An 18961-nucleotide genomic window follows, 5' to 3' on the forward strand; every position below is an offset into this window, starting at 1 on the left:
TTTGCTATCCTTTTAAAATGGAGTTTTTGATTGGAATGATTTTGTTTTTTTTTGTTCTCCGTATCATTAGAAGAGGGAAATATACATATAGGTGCGTGGATATGTATAAAATATTTCTGTGCATGATATCATGATCACAAGTACGTATGAACGTACATATACACACGCAGATATGTGTACGAATGGAATAATATAAATATATATATATGTGTACGTGTCGTATCTGTGTGGTATACACGAGGGCCCAGAGATGTATTTTTTCCTTCGATTGACGTTTAATTAAAAGTTGCCCGGAGAGAGCGGGAGAAATATAGGAGAAAGATAGAGAGGGAGAGAGCGAAAAAGACGCAAAAATGAATCTACCCCGTGCTAATGGCTTTCTCTTTCACCCGAATCTATGTAGTGTACGTACATAATATGTACTACATAGAGCGGTGAGAAGGGATCAGTTGACGTGTATGTACAGAAAATATATACATGATACAATGTACGTGCATGCTCACGCTATGTGTACATTTTTTTTTTTTTTTCTATATAACACGTATTTGGCAGAGGAAAGAAAAAGACAGAGAAAGAGAGAGAGAGGGAAAAAGAGATAGAACGACACGTGTCGCCCCGAAACAGGGAAAAAGTTAAGGGACGGAATAATGGAAGAAAAAAAAAAAAAGGAAAAAATTAAAAACGGAAACTGCCGGGGCAACGCCCCTCTATCCCTCCGTCCTTCGAAACGAAACGCCTATTTGATTAAACACGTAGAGGCTTATCCAAATATTTGGAAAAAAAATTCATGAAAACTTTAGAATAAAATTTTTGAGGTTAAATCAATTCAAAAACTACATGTGACAATTTTTCGAATTTGGGAGAAGGAAAAACAAAGAAGAAAAAAAAAGAATCTGCGAGAAGAAGAAAGAGTAAAGAAGAGGAGAGAAGAATCTAGAAAAACGGGCGAAGTGAAAAAAAAAACTTCTTCCAAATAGAAAGCACGTGATCCGTTCGCGCTTGAGAAGTATGCATATAAATTTGGTCTAACGAAACAAACGAACCGTGAAAAGATGAGAGAAAAGACTTTCCACCCCAGTTGCACTCTCCGGTGTGTTTAAAGCAGCTGCACCGATGGGGTAAAAATCGACCGACCGGAGTCGATTGAATATACGACCCCTAAATTATTCGATATTTTAACCCAATTTCCTTAACGCTCATTTTAACTTACGAAACAAAATTAATCCATAAAAATTCAATCGACGATCATCATTAATTCTAATAACACGTATTACAGTATAGGGTGTCGAAATCCGTTGAGAAATTACGGTTGAAAAAGAAATTCAATATATTTCCAATCAATCAAAATTGGGACATCCGCATTTCCTTGAATAATTCTATGATCCCGAAGACACGACAAGTGAAGTAAAAATTTGGTTTGAAAACCAAAAAAAAAAAAAGAAAACCGCAAAAATTTAACGCAAGTAACGCGAACGAAGAGTACACGGGTTGCCCACTTCTACAAAAATCGTGACCTTGATGAAAAAAAAAAAAGGAAAAAGAAATGCTAAAACGCGGACCATATCTAAATCGTACCTGAGAAAAGAATATTTTCAACACATCGCATAGACTCCGTGCTCCGTATATATGAATAAAATAGTTGTTCAAATAAACATGAATATGGGGATTTACAGGACGTGTTGGAAAATTTATCCCCCCCCCCTCCCCCCTCCTCCCCTCGCTCTCCGTTAAAAAAAAGAAGAAATAAATAAATAAAAAAAGAAAAAGGGGGTGAGAGAGAGAGAGAGAGAGTTGAGAGAATTGCGAGCATAGAGTGTGGGAGGGTTAAGAAGAGGGGGTTAAATCCCCTCAGAAAAGGTGAGGCAACCCGAACAGTAAATTGTTGGCCACCATGTGTTACCGATGTAACACAAATCTTCTGTAACGGAGGGTAACGAAAATGGTACGCGAGGGGAAGGGCGGCGAAAAAAGTGTGGCGCGGGGGGGGGGGGAAGGGGGGGCGCTTTCGCAACAACCAACCTAACCTGGATATCTCAACGTCGTCGGTTTTAACCCTCGAGAAAAGCGCGGGTCGACGAGGGTGCGATAAACAAAATAAAATGAATCAAAAAAAGAAAAAAAAAGAGAAAGAAACCAAAAATAATTTTCTTCCGGGTTAATGAAAATCCGATTGATACAATTTGACGAAAACGAAATTGAAATTAAAAAAAAAATCAGTAGAACCCAAAATATAGAAACAATTTCAGCTGCTCCACCTGCACTGTTCTTCGAGCAATAATATGTGGATAGTTGCCAAGGACGATGGCGAAAAGAAGGGAATACGAAGAAAAAAAGGGAATGAAAACTCACCAGAATTTTTCGCAGCTACCGTGTGACTTCCGACTCTGAGAAGTAGCAGGAGAAGGAGGAAAAGTATATAACCTAAAAGGCCTTTCCGCCGAGCCCAACGGCACTCCATCCTGAGGGGTACTTCAGCTATTCCTGAAACACAAAGGATTAAAATTTACATTACATTATGTAGGCGTACGTACATGGGTGTGTACATAAAATGCTCTTCTGGAGGTAGGTAAGTACCTACATATTTTACTATGTAATTATAACCGATAAAGTGTTGCTGCGCTGAGCTGCGGGTTCGAGATGTTTTTGAAAATTTGCAAAAATTATTTTTCTCAAATTTCTCTTTCTTAAACCGATTTTTCGAAATCTTTTATTCGGAATCGAACGGAGCGAAGAAAGGAATCGGCGTGTGTCCGGCTAATTTGTTGGATCGCGTAATTCTCGAGTAATTAAAATTCCGTGTTACACGGAGACACGCGAATGTGCAGACACACGACGAGTGCGCGAGTAGGTATCGGGGAAAACAGGTAGAGTTATAAATACACGGTAGATAGTGGATAGAGGATATCATGTTGAAATATAATGGGATAGAAGAGGATGGGATAAGTAGCCGGTACATAGAATTCGCAAGCGTTTGCGGCTGATGTGGCTTTGGCTAAAGCAAACTAAACTATTGATTTCACCCGGCTGTATTACATTATAACACAACGGGTGATCCCCTCCAATTCGACGTAGCGTGATATCAATCTCGTATCGCTCGAAAAGATTGTTCCGTCAATTTCTCCTGTTATCAATTTTTTTTTTTTCTTTTCTCAAAATTATCCGCATCTCAACTCGCATGTGTCACTGTTAACGTGGCGATAACATTTTTTCCATTTTTTTTTTCCATCTTTTTTGCCTCTAAATTTTTGAGCTCTGCAGCCTAATTTTTCCCACATTATCTACTCATTTGTAATTTGGTTCTTTTTGTCTTTTTAGTTATTTGTCGGATATTCAAAAAATTTGAAAACGCAAAAATGGGAATAAAAAAAAAATCAAAAAGAGGTACATCGTTGCTATGGTGTTTTGTCAGTTATAAAATCCCTTTTTCTTTCCTCTTTCTTTCGTTCTCATTTTTTTTGGAACGCGCGCGCAGATGCGAAAGGTGCTACCGAAGAAGTGCGCGGCGTTGCGGCGGGGTGGGAATACGGATAGATTAAAACTGCAATTACACGAGGGATGGGTTGCCGAGAAGCGGCCATTAAACCCAGCCACAATGGCCGCCATAAAATTAAAATAATTTAGCCATAGACTCGGGCTCTCCCCCAATTCCCATCCTTTCCCCCTCTCCGCAGTTCTCTATTCTCTTCGGCCCTTCCTTCTCTCCCCAAAGACGCGTTTTTCTCTCTTTCTCGCGCCTCAAGTCTTACCTCAGCTTTCCGGTCGTAGGTTCTCGCCCCCCCCCCCCCCTACCCCCCCCCAACACCCCCCCGAAAAACCTTCCTTTATTCTCTTCCTAGCCGTCTCTTTCTCTTCCAAAATTATTCGCCCTCTCCGTCACATCTCGGTAGGTATCTTTTGGGTATTTCCGCCCGATTTCTCCCCTAATCGAGGAACTTGCCAAATTTACTGAAAAGCACCTACTTAAACAATCGGAATCACCCCGCCCTTTCATCTCCCCCTCTTTCTCTCTCTCTCTCTCTCTCCGTCTTTTCCTTTCTTCTCCCTTTCGATTCCGAAGATCATTAGTCATTCGTTTTTTTCCCCTATTCTCTGCCCGATATGGCGATGATAATAGCGGCGATGATGATGATGAGGCATTTATACACACCGTTCAAATTGAAAAAAGAACGCGTTGCTCATTTTTTATTCTCTCTCTTTCTTTTTTTTCTATTTTACGATAACGACGATCCGTAATTTTGACGTATATGAGATGTTTTTACAACGTGAATATCGATCGACCATAAGTCAAGTTCTCTGAATCCGCGAACAGGTGTTGCATTATAATGTTAGGAAGAGTGAGAAATTTCAGTCCAAGACTACGGGCGCGCTATCTGTGCGTTTGTAATAAAAACTCCGAACATGCGCTTCCGCGGTTTCCTCTCTGCATCATTTCTTGCTCCCGAAGATGACACGTATTTGTGCGTTTTAGTTCGAAGTGATTTGCGGCGACAGTTACGATAGCGATATTCAATAGGGTGGGTTCCATGCTGCCGCCGAATTCTCGACATAATAAAATTGAAACGGGCTCGGTTAATCGAGACTTCAGAACGACGCCGCACGAACCAATTGACGTCCGCAAATAAATAACCAATTAGCTTCCTTTTTATATTAATCTAAATAAAACGACTTGGAATTATGTCAGAATCGTTGAACGGAGGACTGGCCTCTTGACGTCGGTGATCTTTTGTTTCGTACGAGCGTTGTAGAAAATTAGTGGCGATGATCGAAACTGAAGATCTTATTTTCGACCGGTAAACGGAGCCTAACCTCTACCGCTTCGCGTCCGCGGCGTGCAAAAAAAGGACGTCGGAACTATGAATATATACATATATATATATATATGTATATATATATCTACGTAGAGAAAACGGCAAGAAATATAATAAGTTGCTGTATATACGGCCATTTATACGGTTACTTAGTTAGTGAGTGACCATATGTACAAAGTTCTTAAGAGATGTATGTTAAACCATTAATTACAACTCATTAAGGGGAGTTAGGCTATACACACATATTCATTTTTTTTTATTTTTTCCTACTTATTCATTTTTCTGCTTCATATACACTAGTGTATACCTACGCGCATGCAGCGTGATTATGTGTTCGTATAATAGCCTCAACTTTACCGAGCATCTGTCCGTCTTAGCCTCGCATTATTTCCCCCCCATTAAATTTTTATCATACAGAGAAAACTAGCCGCGCGGTGAATCACTCTTCTCAATTCGAGGGGCTATTCGAGCGCGCCTCCTGCTCAAGAAGAACCGTCTCAAAAACGCTCCAATCCGCTGGGTACTTCATTCTTTGCACGAACGATTTTAGATTCGTGAAATTTTTTTTCCGTCTCAGTTTTTTTTTTTTTTTTTTTCTTTTCTCCAACAATTAGACCTCGTCACCCGATGATATTTATCGAATAATCGAATGTTCTTCACCAGCGGAGCGAAAACACTCGTTTTCATCACGGTGTACAGTAGCGAAAAGGTCCGTTTTCAATCCGCTCTCGGGGAAAAATGAGCATTTTCGCTCCGCCGTTGAGAAAAATGAAAAAAACAGAAAAAATACAGAAATTTAATGAAGTGGAGCGGTAAGAAGAGAAGAAAAAAAGACGACGACGGTGAAGAGTTAATGTGGGGCAGATATAGCGAGCGGAGAGGCTTTAGAAATGTACGACGTTGGATCGATTAAGATCCTCGTGAAAAAAGTTGAAAAAAAAAAAAATAAAAAAAAAAAAACATCTTTCTGGGTAAAGTGGAGAACTGACCCCCTCACAGTTTTCAACTCTTCTCTTTCCTTTTTGTTCCTCTTTTACGTATACGTTCGGATATATAAGCGGACGTTTTAACGGTGAGACTAGAGCGCGGGAGACGACCAGTGCGGCGTTGCGCGGGTTGTGGAAGATTCTCCGGCTACATCGGCGTCTTAACGAGCTTCTGGGTCTTACGGGTACAGCGAAGTATTACGGTGTAATATGCCACGTCGCTTTGCTTCTTTTCCTTCATCCTCTTCCCTCCGCTATACGTACCACCCCCCCACTCCCCATCGTTCTTGGGCGAAAGAATTAGAAGTGGAGGCATTTTTTAATTATAATTTTACAAATATTTTTTTCATGAAAATTCCTCCTCGCCTTCCAACACGCGCGTTCACGTACACGTGAACGAGAATTGTTCGGGACCTCGACGTCTCCTGATTTGGTTTTTTTTTTTTTTTCTTCCGCCTTCCCGCGGTACGTCATTTCCGAGTTGTGTTGTACGGACGGTAAATTAATAACGTCTTAACCGACGTTTTGAGAGAAATCGAGTGGAAATGAAAAAAAAAAAAAAACGTTGAAATCTTGAAATTTCATTTTTGTTAGCGAAGACGTCATTCCTCGATACCACCATCGATGTACAGAAAAGAGAAGAAGGAGCCGAGATGTGGATTATATTCAAAGATTCCTCGAAAACGGAAATTAAAAAGAAGAGAAACCAGGTTTGGTTCGGTAGTAACAACTTCCGTTGGAATTGGCACGAAATGCCCCTTGCAACGTACATTCGCAGGTGTTTATCGGGTATACGATAAAAATTGAGGGTTGCTGCGGGGCGTCCGGTTTGGCGTGGTTTGCATATATATCCACATAGAGTGGAAGCGAACCGGAGGTGGCGACGTCCTAGTCGTAGTTGTCTTCGTCGACGTCAGGGGCGCGGACACGTCACGAGGCGGATGATTAATACCGCTGTGGCATGCGAAGGTGTCCGATATACGGGAGCCCCGCGTCGTTTTTCGGCGTCTAGATTCGAAGCTTCGGGTAACAAACCCGATGAAAAATGTATTTGGCGAAGTGCTCGATGATCCGAAGAATTCGTTTCCGATATTTCGAACTAAAAATTGCCGAGCATCCGGAAGAATTCCGCTAATTGTATCGAGCAGTTTACCAAAACCTATATGCGTGAGTATCGACGAAATGCGAGCTTTGGACTTCCTCGGATCGGCTCGAACGATCGATTGCAACTGATCGGAAATTTTTCGTTCCTCACTGGATGAGCCAGTGGATGCAAAAAAAAAAAGGCTGATGGAAAATCATATTTCGCATCCCGCAGACATTATCCAACAGGAATTGAAGCTGTTAAGTTTGAATAATGCGATGTAAACTCGGCAAATAGTTTTCAACTATTAACAATAAACTCGGTGAGCGCAGTATTTCGACGTCGTGTTGAGAGCTAAATTTATACATGAAAATAACAACAATGATATTGTACATGTACGTAAACTTTGCGCCGTTTTACATGCACACACACACACACACACACACACGCGAGAGAGAGAGGCCGGTGAGAATCGTCTGGCGGCTTATTGACCCGGGGCATAGGGGGTTGTGTTCGGTGAAAATGTGGGGAAAACGGACAAACTGTAGGTGGAACAGGCCAACCTGGCCGGATAATCGGCTTAACGTTGTACCGAGAGAGAGAAAGCGAAGGAGACGAGGAGAGAAAAATGTAAAAAAAAAAAAAGAAAGAAGAAGAAAAAAAAAAATCGCCCCGAAAACTCAGCCACGGCAGGTAGGCCGGCAAACAAGGCTATTTCCCAGGATTTTCCCCTGATACCGAAAAACCACTCGACTGCTGCAACGACTGTTATACATGCGCGACCGGTGGGTTGGTCGGCCGCCCCGCTAAACGGACACGTTATTCCGTTCGGACACCAACTACAATAAATAGTTTCACAAACCGAAACTTTTCGCCGGTACGTTAACTCCTGTTTTTCGGAGGTTAGGAAACCCCCCGGCTCAGGTAGCCGCCGCCTGCCACCGTATTCCAGGTGAGGTTATCTCGGCCAATCGAATAAGGAAATGCGAGAAGGAGCCAAGGAAACGTGCCGCGGGTCCCACGAAGAGCTGCGCAAACTATGAATTCGCGTTCGGATTTCACTCGGCTGTAATTCGCCGCAACTGACAATAAAACGGATCGCTCGAACGACTGGAAATCACGAGCGTTCCACGATTTCCGAAGCGAGTTGAAAATTTCGGTGGGACTCGAAAAAAGTCCCTCTTCCTGGATCGCGAGCGATCGGCCTAGATTCTGGTCCGTCGACGCTCTCCGTGAATCGAGTCATCCCAACGGTGACGGAATGACGAATGTCAAAACGATACGAAGGGGGTGGCGGAGGATGTTGACGTAATCGTACACGTCGCGCTAGCGGCCACGTTACCGGAATGTTTCCTCTGGGGGAAAAAAGCCATCAACCGCAAAGCTAATTGGATGAAGTCATTCCGAGTTTAATGGTTATCATTCAAGCAACCGACGCCCGTCATCGGAGCACCGAAACGCCCGAGCCGAAACAGTAAACCACCACCACCACCCGGCGACCGGACGCTAACGCATCCGAAAAACCACAACGAGTGTTCACCTCCCGATAAACGCCCGGACCTTGAAAAAAAATGAACAGGACACGCGTTTTCTTCGTGCGGGAACAACGGAAGTTGAAAAATATTCGCGATATCGCGAGCCGAATGATTAAAAATTCCACGAGGCGTGCGTACGGTGTGAGTAATTTCGCGCTTTGTTGTATTCGGAACAGTTTGATTTCGTTGGCCCCGTTTTATCGGAGATAAAGAGAAAAAAAATGAGTCGATGACAATAACGCTTCCTCGAGACGTTGTTGCAGCCATAGACGACGGCTTCGTCAATTCGTCGAGCGGTAGAGCGGAAGGTAATAAAATATTATTATGAGACAATGTGAAAAAGAAGAAGAAAAGGAGAAGGAAAGTCAATTAGGGATGGGCGATGTAATTGTTGCGGGGTGAATACCGAGTGACGTGTTAGAAAGCGTGTTGATCTTGAGCTTAGGTGGTTTAACTGGACGCTTCCTTATTTTCCCAATCATAAAATAAAATAAACATAAATTACTACCGAGCCTTAACGCCTCACTAAAACTCTATCCTACGGCACGCACACAATCGCAGCTAAAAAAGTATATCATCTCCGACATCCTCGTCGTCTCACATCTTTTCTCCGTTCTTCTTCTTCTTTTTCTTCGTTTTTTTTTTTTTTTGTTTTTCGTGTTTCAAAAGTTGTCTCTACGACAGTATCAGATAAAAGAAAAAGAGAAGGTAAACGTGTCCAAGCGTCTGAAATCGGCACGTGCATTTTGGGTTAGGTTGGGTAGAAACGGATACTCCGGAAAGCACGGAAACAAAAATAAAACAGATAGTCTGCCGATGGGAAAAATCAAAAAAGAAAAACGAAGAAATCCGGGAAACCGTAGCTGGGCATGAAACAGTGTCGGAATCATCACGGTGACGGAAGAAAGAAGAGGAGAAGAAGAATGAGATAAAAATGGAGTGAAAATTCTTGCGTGTAGATCCAATAAGTACAATAGATATCGAAACCCCTGGCGAAAAAGGAGTAGGCGTGGGCGGTTGAGAGAAAAAAAAAAAAAAAAAAAAAAAAAAAAACGAATCGAAAGAGAAAAGTCTCCGTGTGAATGTTCGTCGTTCGAATTGCCCGGAATGCCTTCTACACACGTGTCTCTTGTAACACAAACGTTCGGGGAGCCTCACAATGCCGGCTGCAGAGATCCATAAAATCTCTACACACGCGAAAGAAAGGTTCGCTTTATGCCGTTCGCGAGGCGAGGCCCAAAAAAGAGAGAGAGAAAGAGAGAGAAAAAGGGAAGAAGCGGCGGAGTATAAGAAAAGACGAAAATAAAATAATCAAAGAAGGCAAAAAAAGGAGGAGAAAAAGGGCGTCGATTCTATTCCAGAAAGGGGTGCGCGAGCCGGGAAACGACCGGGCCAATTTGAGGCGGTGGCAAAGGTGAGCGGAGATCCCGATGCCGCGGTATATGCGAGGTTAGGTTCGGAGGAGGTGAAACTTTTCGAGGAGATGCCGAGTAGAAGAAACTAGAACTGGATCGCTTGCCCTCGACGACTCCTGTCGTCCTTACGGCCGCCCGTGGAGCGTCGAGGACCTCTTATCGCGTCCAGTTTCGACGGGTGAAGGAATGCATGTGACGTAGAGGCTGCGTGTACGTCCACCCGTACGTGTCCAGGATACGACGGGTCGGCGGCGCGATCCTTTGCAAGGAAGCCGGGCATCCGGATAGCGCGCAATCGAGTCCCGAGGGATACGGCCGAATCTGGAATATCGGTGGAACTTTCGCCCTCGCTTATCATCGGTCGCGATCGCGCACTCCGCCGGTCCTTTACAGGACACACATAACCCATTCACCGTCGCGCATCGGCTCCTGTACGTTTTTTCTCATTTATTCGCCCGACGCGAGGCGAGTAATGACGATGAATTAACGAACACAAGAATACGAATCGACGAAATTGGGAAAATTTTTATAAACGCCCGCGACACGTGCTCCGCGATCAGATCGAAGGTGATACCTAACCTGTGAGTTGGTCGGTGCATTTTGAATCGGAAAAATTGCAGTTTTCACTCGAAGAGGACATAAATTTTCTCGACGGACTTTACTCGCGCAACGAATACTTTGAGCGAGTTCTTCGCGAGTTTTTTTATTTTTCATTCTAAAGTCCGGCTGGAACTTTCTTCGAGAAGTTTTTTTTTTTTTCTATTCGTCTTATTCTTGCCTCACGAAAAATTCTCTAGGGAGAGAAAAAAAAAAAAAATTATACCAAAATATTACCACCCTGATTTATACGTACACCCTATTCGAGCTCACCCAACTCTGGACGTATATAATATTATATATATATATATATATCTCAGTTTGGCTTTCCTGCCTGCAGCAGCTTTAATTTCTACTTTCTGTTTTATGCTCTCCGGGTTTCCGGACCTGCAGGGCGTGCGGACGACACGTAGCTTGATTCATCGCAACGCCCGACCATACCTCACCTCATTCTTTCCCATCGAAAACTAAATGTTCTTATTTTTATTTTTTTTTTTCGTTATTTCCACACGCTCGTGTTCGAGCTTTTCTGCACATTCTCTCCTCGTCCGTTTTTTCTTCCACCCGAACGATTGAAAAAGGGAAAAAAAAAAATTGATATACTCTTCAAATCTGCGTGCATTTTGTCACGATTCCTTTTCGTTCCGTCCGTAAAAATGTTTAGAAAAAATTTACGAATCTCCTTCGTAATCAGGTAACTCGATTTCAGAATCTCCTGCGTTCGAGCTGTATAGTTACTTGGAATTCACAACATGTCACGGGCGTGGAAAATGTTTTAATCGAGGCGTAATCTGTTATTCGAACGACTGCATACAGAGGATATTTATGTGCTTCACGTGGTGCGTAATGGTTCAGATAAAACTGCTTGCGCTGTACGCACAGTCGTACATTGTAATCTCTCTGATGTTTCTATATTCTCCTTCAATTTCTTTCTTTTTTCTTTTTCTTTCGTTTTCTTCGTCGGGAATCTACAACGACAACTTTCGCAACACGGTCGTTTGACGAGCACAAGATATTGCCGGGCGAAGTCCAACTTTTGTGCGAAAAAAAAAAATCTTGTTCAGATTAAGCTAGAAGTTTCGTCGATAAAACGTGCGAAAGATTAGCGAAAACCAGCCGTTTGATAACCCTAATTGTCTCGATATCGCTGAGCACGATAAGGTATCGGTATACGCGTGACTTTTTTTTTTTTTTTTCTGTTCTTTTCATTTGCAAAAGAAAGTAAATTCGGGTTATAAACGAGCGAACGAGGCGATCGAGTTAATCCCAGCTTTCTCGAGCGTCTGACATGGATCATAAAAAATTAGTGGCGTCAGAAGCGCGACCTCTTCCGCTAATTGCGAAGATTCCCGATAGAGGACGGATGACACGGCGATGACGATTACCCAGACGTGACGTCACGTGGATTCCGGAAAATCATTTCTCTTATCGCGGCGCTGACCTTATACTAGTACAAATTCCGGATAATGAACTCGAAAGAAAACTCTCGAAGCCGGAAACGAGAGGAACGTAACTTTTTTATTTTTTTAACGCCATTTTTTTTGAGAATCAAAAATTCAACGTTCGTTATCCTGTTCTCCGTTGGGCACGGATAAAGTGGCCGCTGCAGACGCTCTCAATATCGCGGATTTTTTCGGGCCCGTTTTTTGAGAGGGTCAAAAATGACGTACGTGAGCTCACGGCTGCGAAACTGAAAAGCTAACCTAAGCAAAAAATAAAAACCTAATCCCGCCAAAAAACTGACCCTGTATTTAAATAGCCGAGTAAAGTTTATAACGAAGCTACTTTGCAGCGTCCACAGTTAGGACACGATGAGAGGAGGGAAAAAAAGATGGTGGAAAAAAAAAAAAAAAAATATAACTTCAGAGAAGAGAATCGAGTAGAAGAAACAAAAAAAATGGGGATGGGAGAATTGATGAGGCAAATAAAAGTCTAAAAACGGGCCAATCAGACTTCCTTCGAAACGTTCGGTGTTGGCGTCAATTATGATAATGGCACACCGTACCACCACCACCACCACCTTCTTTAGGTTGATCGTGAAAAGCACGACGGTTAGGTGGTTGTGGAGCGAAGGTGAAGAGGAAGAACGAACGAACGAACGGACGGACGGACGGACGGACGGAAGGAAGGAAGAAAGCGGCAATCCGATGCTCATGGTGTTATAGCCAAGGCAGGAGCACAGGGCGTCTATTAATCATACAAATGGTTCATTATGGTGGTTATAAGGTATAGAGATGGACTATTATCGGAGATAATAAGCATCGGATCACCCTATCCCGTAAGAGGAAGAAAAAAAGAAAGAGAAGATTGAAAAAAAACAAAAAAAAAAATGGAGTGGAGTGGAGTGGAGGTAAAAAAAAACTTGAAAATAAAAAGTAGACCCGTAACCTGCGTCGCGCGGACGCTTCGGAGAAGTTTTGATCATCATCGTCGTCGTCGTAGTCGTCGTCGTCGTCGTGATCCCCCCCGTAAGTTATGATGGTGTCGCAAAATAAATCCATGATTAATCGATTCTTGGATACAAATTTTTTCGAGGAATCAAGTTACGCGGCGTCCACTCACGGGATCATCAAACCCTCGAGTGATGTTCGTTCGAATTTCGGGGGGTGGGGAGGAAGAAAAAATGTTCACCTTTCGAATGACGAATTCCGAAGTGCTGAAAAACTTTACAAGGGGAAAGAAATCTCGACGAATTCGTGAAGAAATCGATAGAACAAAATGACGAAATAATTGAGTAATAAAAATCGTCGCTCTGGTAGAAAAAAAAGGACGCGTTTTCGAAAAGAACGCATTCCAGAATCGAGAAACATCCTTTTTTTCTTTCACCAGAGCAACGAAACGGGCTCGATCTAGTTCACAAGTGGATGAGTAGAAGACCGGAGGATTGAGGACCGGCATGGAGCGAGCGAGACGGGGATATAAAAAATGAGAAAAAGAAGTCAATGCAGCAGGAGTAACGAAACACATCCTGCGCCATTTTCCCTAAAGGCTCTCTTTGCCGGTGCACAACCGACTATGAAACATTCAAACACAGTGAAAGAATCCACCCGACGGTAGTTCGAGAAATAGCGAGAGAGAGAGAGAAAGAGAGGGAGAAAAATAAATGAAACATAAAAAAAAAAAAAGGAAACGGAAAAAGAGCAGAAAACGATGAGGAGTAGGAGGGATAGAAGTTGCAGGATGCAGGAAGAAGGTTAAAGGAGGTTTTCCAGAGCGAGGAACTAGGAGAAATAAAATGAAAAAACAAAAAAATGAGCACAGTAAGTTCGACCCCACAGGCGTTTGTTTGTTTTAATTTTTTGTTCCTTTTTTTTTTTTACGTTTTGTTTGTTTGTTCTCTCGAGCTCGGTCAGTTTTTTTTTTTTCTTCCTCTCTTTTCGATCCTGTTTTATTTTCTTGTTCGTCGTTTCATCCGTTGTGTAGTATTTTCCTACTTATAGAAAGCATCGCGCTGTTTTTTCTCGTTTTTCTTTTTCTTTTTTTTTCTTCTTTTTTATTCCATGTTCTTTTTTGATGCGATACAGTTACGTAACGCGAGATATACTTAAATCGAACAAGCGAGTGACCTTACTTTTCATCTTTTTTTTCTTTTCTTTTTTCGCTTTTCTCTTGTTTCCGTTTCTGTGTATGCAGAACGGCTTCGGAATCCGGTTATTTGCGAGAAGGGAATCGAATGAAAAAAATAGAAAATGTTCGATAAAGTTTCGGAGGAAACTTGGGGTGCGGTTCGAAATATGAAATATCCGTCGTCATTTCACGCCACGTAACTGTACAAATGATACGCTTGTGTACGTGTGTTTTTTTTTTTTTTTTTTTTTCTAATCTCTTTTTCAATGTTCACATATTTACTTTCTATAGAAACTGAGATTAAGCCGACCTCGCAGTGTACCTAGATCCTATTACGTCATTTCGACGCCCACGTCGCGGAGATAGACAGAAACCAACACTGAATGAAAAACAAAACAAAACAAAAAAAAAAAAAAAATCAAGTAACACGGTATAAGAGGATTTTTGATCTCGACGACCCGCGAGAAGGTTGAACCTACACGTGAAAACCTTACAACATAAATTCCGCACGTCGATTTACGGTTTTCTCTTCTCTCCTCTATACGATTCATGCGAGATTTTGAAAATTAAAATGCATCAATTCTAAATTAACGGTTGGCAACAATGTACTTATAATGATCAAGATAAAACGACTCGGACCAATTAGATATCCGATTGTTCGTTTAAAGTCTTCATGAATTAACAGTGCAGCTAAAGGTGCGGGGGAAAAGCCGAAAGAGAAAAAAATAAAAGAAACGAATTTACGTAACATCGAAACGAGACGAGATAAAATTAAAACGAAACAGAAAAGGTGCAGCTTAGGTTGTATACCGGAAAAAGAGAGAAAAAATGAAGAGAAAACTTTCAGCAACTATAATAAAATTATAAAATCGAGATGAAAGAAAAGAAGGGCAAGAATATGAAGAGTAATTCTGCAGAATAAGAATAAGATTTGCGCGCGTAATGAAGGAAAAAAAAAGGGAAAAAGAAGGAAAGTAGAAAAATTTAACTGCTCTAGCATCGCTCGAGACGAAAGTAGAAATGCTATAGATTTATAATTCGTTATAATGGAGGGCTTCCAATAGTAAAAACAAAGAGACCGAGAGAAAGAAAGTCGTTAGTCTCCATAGACTCCGGGCCTTTGAAGAGAATTGTAAAAGAAAAAAAAAAAAAAAAGGGAAAAAGGAAACAAACATTCACAAGTGGGATTTGGATTCGGATAATAATATCGTGTGTCTGATGTCGAGTTTCAATAATAAAGCTAATCGTAACGACGACGACAATCGATGTTAGCAACCATATCGCTGGAGAGAAAATAGATTGTTTGTTTGATTAAAAAGATTGTTTTGTCAAGTCGATTCGCAGGTTTCATGTCGATTGGAAAAACCAGTCTCGTATCGAGAACGAAGTGAAGTAATTACCTGGGAATTAATTTATTGAATCTGTTCGACAAATTTGTGTTCTCCTAACTTAGTCGCAGCGGATGAGCAAAACTTGTCAATTTTATTATAAACTAACAAAAATCTCATGCGGTTGATTCCGAAAAAGTTTCAACGAACGAACTTCATCCCATAGACACAAAAAATAATTTGTTCGCTCACTCGGCGACACATCGGATCCAAAATCATTTTTCTATTGTCGTTTCGAAAGAAACAAGTTTTTCGAGTGTTTGACACGAAAAATTTCCAACGAAAACGAAAAATCAAAATCACAACTCGATTTTGAACAAAGAATTCGTCACTCAGCCGTGTAGACTGGACAACTTCGAATGAATTTTCACGAAAAAATTCACCATGGTCTTCTGTAACCTACGCGTCGCGCGACGGATACGGTGCAAGTTTGGTAAAGCAATGTGAAGTTGTTGCTGATGCAGTATCAAGTTACAGTTTCTGTATAGCAGTTATCCGACGCTGATTATTATCTGTGTTGCCTGGCAGACCAGCGTTCCACGAAAGGTTCGTTGTAACATTAATAATAATGATAATAATAACAATATTACACCTCACCGCGGACAATAAGTGTAAAGTTCAAACGCCGATCGACATAATAATTGTCGTTGCGATTAAGATTCGGACTAAGGCGATCCGAAAACAACAAGATACTCCGAGGACAATATTTCGTTTGACTAATTTTGGTCAATCGAATCGGAACTAAAAGAGACAGAAACTTTTCTACGATCGCAATTCTTCATCTTCTATGCATCGGTTGTCGGAAAGAGAATAGCAAAACACCCCGTCATATTTGTTGCATTCATGTTTTTCGATGCACCATAGTTTCGATCAATCGAAATTATTTATAAGAATTCAACCAAACGGTAATTGAAACATTATTCTGGTTTTTTGAACAGAATTTTGTTCAATCCATGAAGTAAGTTACATCGAGAATGCCGTTTTGTTGCATCTTTGAAGCAAGATTGAAGTAAAAAATCAGAGCGAATTTCAGTAACAATTACTTTTATTCCATTTTTTAAGTAAGTTTCAGGGAGAATGTCGTTTTGTTCCATCTTTTAAGTAAGTTTCAGGGAGAATGTCATTTTGTTGCATCATTGAAGCAAGATTGAAGTAAAAACTAGAGCGAATTTCAGTAACAATTACTTTTATTCCATGTTTCAAGTAAATTTCGAGGAGAATGTCATTTTGTTGCATCTTTTAAGTAAGTTTCAGGAACAATGTCATTTTGTTGCATCTTTAAAGCAAGATTGAAGTAAAAAATCAGAGCGAATTTCAGTAACAATTACTTTTATTCCATGTTTCAAGTAAATTTCGAGGAGAATGTCATTTTGTTCCTTCTTTCAAGTAAGTTTCAGGGAGAATGCCGTTTTGTTGCATCTCTGAAGTAAATTGCGGCGACAATTTATGTCGTCGATGAATGACAATCAGTAAGTAACTTTCCTCACTTTTTCCTCTCATTTCCACGTCAATCGATGAATGTTACTTTCCTCGTTATCGCGAACGATTTTCTACGATAACGAATAACGCACGGATGAGCAAATATGGGACAAAACTATGAGCGGGACTTACTTGATCGAAGTGGGATTTCCGTTGTTGTAATTTGTTTTCGTACAGCGGTAAAAAATATTGATTATCAATATAGATAAAACTGAATTCCACTGTCACAAAAAATATTCTTCTTTTTCACAGTAAAACAACAACACCACCAACAATAACAACAGGAACCACAAAAAAGTAATCGCAGTAACTTTACTGCAAATACGCCATCGAAAAATTTATACGTAAACATACACAATTTTTATATACCCTATTCCAACGGAAGATATGTACGGAGTTGAATGCATTAAGAAGAAAAAATATAGAAGTAAGATGTTAATGTAAAACACAGTAACAAAAGTAACTTTTAAATAGACTCCAGAGTAGCACTAACTATTATCATGATCATTAGTAGGTATATCCCAGCTTTGCCAACACTTTTTTCTGTATTCCACTTGTATTTTACTTCCAAGTAAAACGAAACAAATCACTCGTGATTTCAATTACTTGTAGTAACGCTTACTCTCCTTTACTTTTGATTTACTCTGTTAAGGAACTTCAAAACCACTAGTTCTCTCGAAAATAAAGATCGGCAACAAATAAATTTAATCTGCCACTGTTATCAAAAATTACACTTTACTTTTTCTTTCTCGTCGTTACTACGTTGTCGATTACTATTCCTTTGATACGAACGAGGACACACACAAAAGCACACAAGAATTATGGTTGTTTCTTTTTTTTTGTTTTTCTTTATCAATGACGAGGAAGCAAAAGAAATAGGAATGAGAACCACAGTAAAAAGCACTCTACCGAATACCACACTTCGTGATGATATTCTTCGGTGTCTGAAGTAAAAATGATTTACTTTATTTTTGTTTTATGTAAAATGTACCGTGTTGTGAGGTACTGTACGAACTCGAGCTGTAACAATTACAGGACACCGCGATTCGTTTAATATTTATTCGTACTTCGTGTTATTGCTTTGATATCGTATACGAGGATCGTCGACGTTGTATATCGTCAAGATTTGGTGAACTCGCGTAACTCCATGATATTAAATAACATCGTATATCGATGCGATTAAATACGTCATTTCGAGTATGTATTTTTTATCAATCACTCGAGTGTCGCTATCTCACTTTCCCTATTTATAGACCTGTGACATTCGAGGTCAAAAGAATACGTGGAATGAAATACACCAAAGGTTTTTTTTTTGGTGGCAAAGTAACGCGGTTGACGATTTTCGTATCAACGTCGGTCCAGGCAAAAGGTGGCGATAAAAATGTGGGAAAAAAATTAAAAACTAAAAAAGTTGGAGAACGTGTAAAACGATGACCGTGAGAGATATTCGTCCGAATATTAAAATCGACGTAATTATCGCAACAACAATTGGAAGAAGAAAAATTTGGATTTCAAATATCGTCTGGATGGTTTATTTTCGATTAGGGAAACCGCACCGAACAGTTGGGTTTCGTAGTTTTAAATTATTGGAATGAATCACTTTCTGGGTTATTTAAATTTTTTAAATTCTCGTCTCCCCTTCTGTTCCAAATCGACGGGACGCGCGTTGCTTTTCTCTCATTTCTTCTCGTCCGTTGTTTTCAATGAACTTTTCGGACTCCGTTCAACTTAAATACATATATAGTTTTATTCCGTATATATATCGTTATCAGAGAAAACGCGATCTCCCGATCCGTCCCTCACGGCGTCAGCGGAGAAACTAACCCTTGGTGGGGATCAAAGCCACCGGTCCTCCCCCACCATACCAATTTTCATCCCTTCTCCATTCAAAAACCCCCACCGACAAACGTTCGCTACGTCAGTGTCCTTCCCCTCCGACGCCCCGACGCCCCGACGTCGCGTCGCGGCCGAACCCGCCGGCCTCCGTTTCCACGTTCAACGTTTGTACGGAAAAAAGTAAAACAATTTTCGTCAAACGTTGAGAACCGCTGTTATTTTTTTTCGCATGAGAACCCCTGACCAGTGCCCCGGCTTCCCGCGAG

At 41.0% G+C, this 18961-nt stretch overlaps 1 protein-coding gene across 7 annotated transcripts in view; it reads right to left on the bottom strand.

Moving 5' to 3' along the window:
• Positions 1 to 18961, bottom strand: part of LOC105684361 (latrophilin Cirl) — a 108264-nt gene that overhangs the window by 58942 nt on the left and 30361 nt on the right. For 6 of the 7 annotated variants that reach the window (XM_020851367.2, XM_012397651.3, XM_020851364.2 and 3 more), the window contains exons 1-2: positions 16992 to 18677; positions 2350 to 2481 (exon numbers count right to left, since the gene is read on the bottom strand). In XM_020851367.2, the coding sequence (XP_020707026.2) occupies positions 2350 to 2458 (109 nt within the window). In that variant the 5' untranslated portion in view covers positions 2459 to 2481; positions 16992 to 18677. Of the gene's footprint in view, positions 1 to 2349; positions 2482 to 16991; positions 18678 to 18961 lie in introns of those variants that run through there. The other variant, XM_048656230.1, reaches the window with a different exon arrangement.

The sequence above is a fragment of the Athalia rosae genome, chromosome 5 (genome assembly GCF_917208135.1).
Source record: "Athalia rosae chromosome 5, iyAthRosa1.1, whole genome shotgun sequence".
NCBI lineage: Eukaryota > Metazoa > Arthropoda > Insecta > Hymenoptera > Athaliidae > Athalia > Athalia rosae.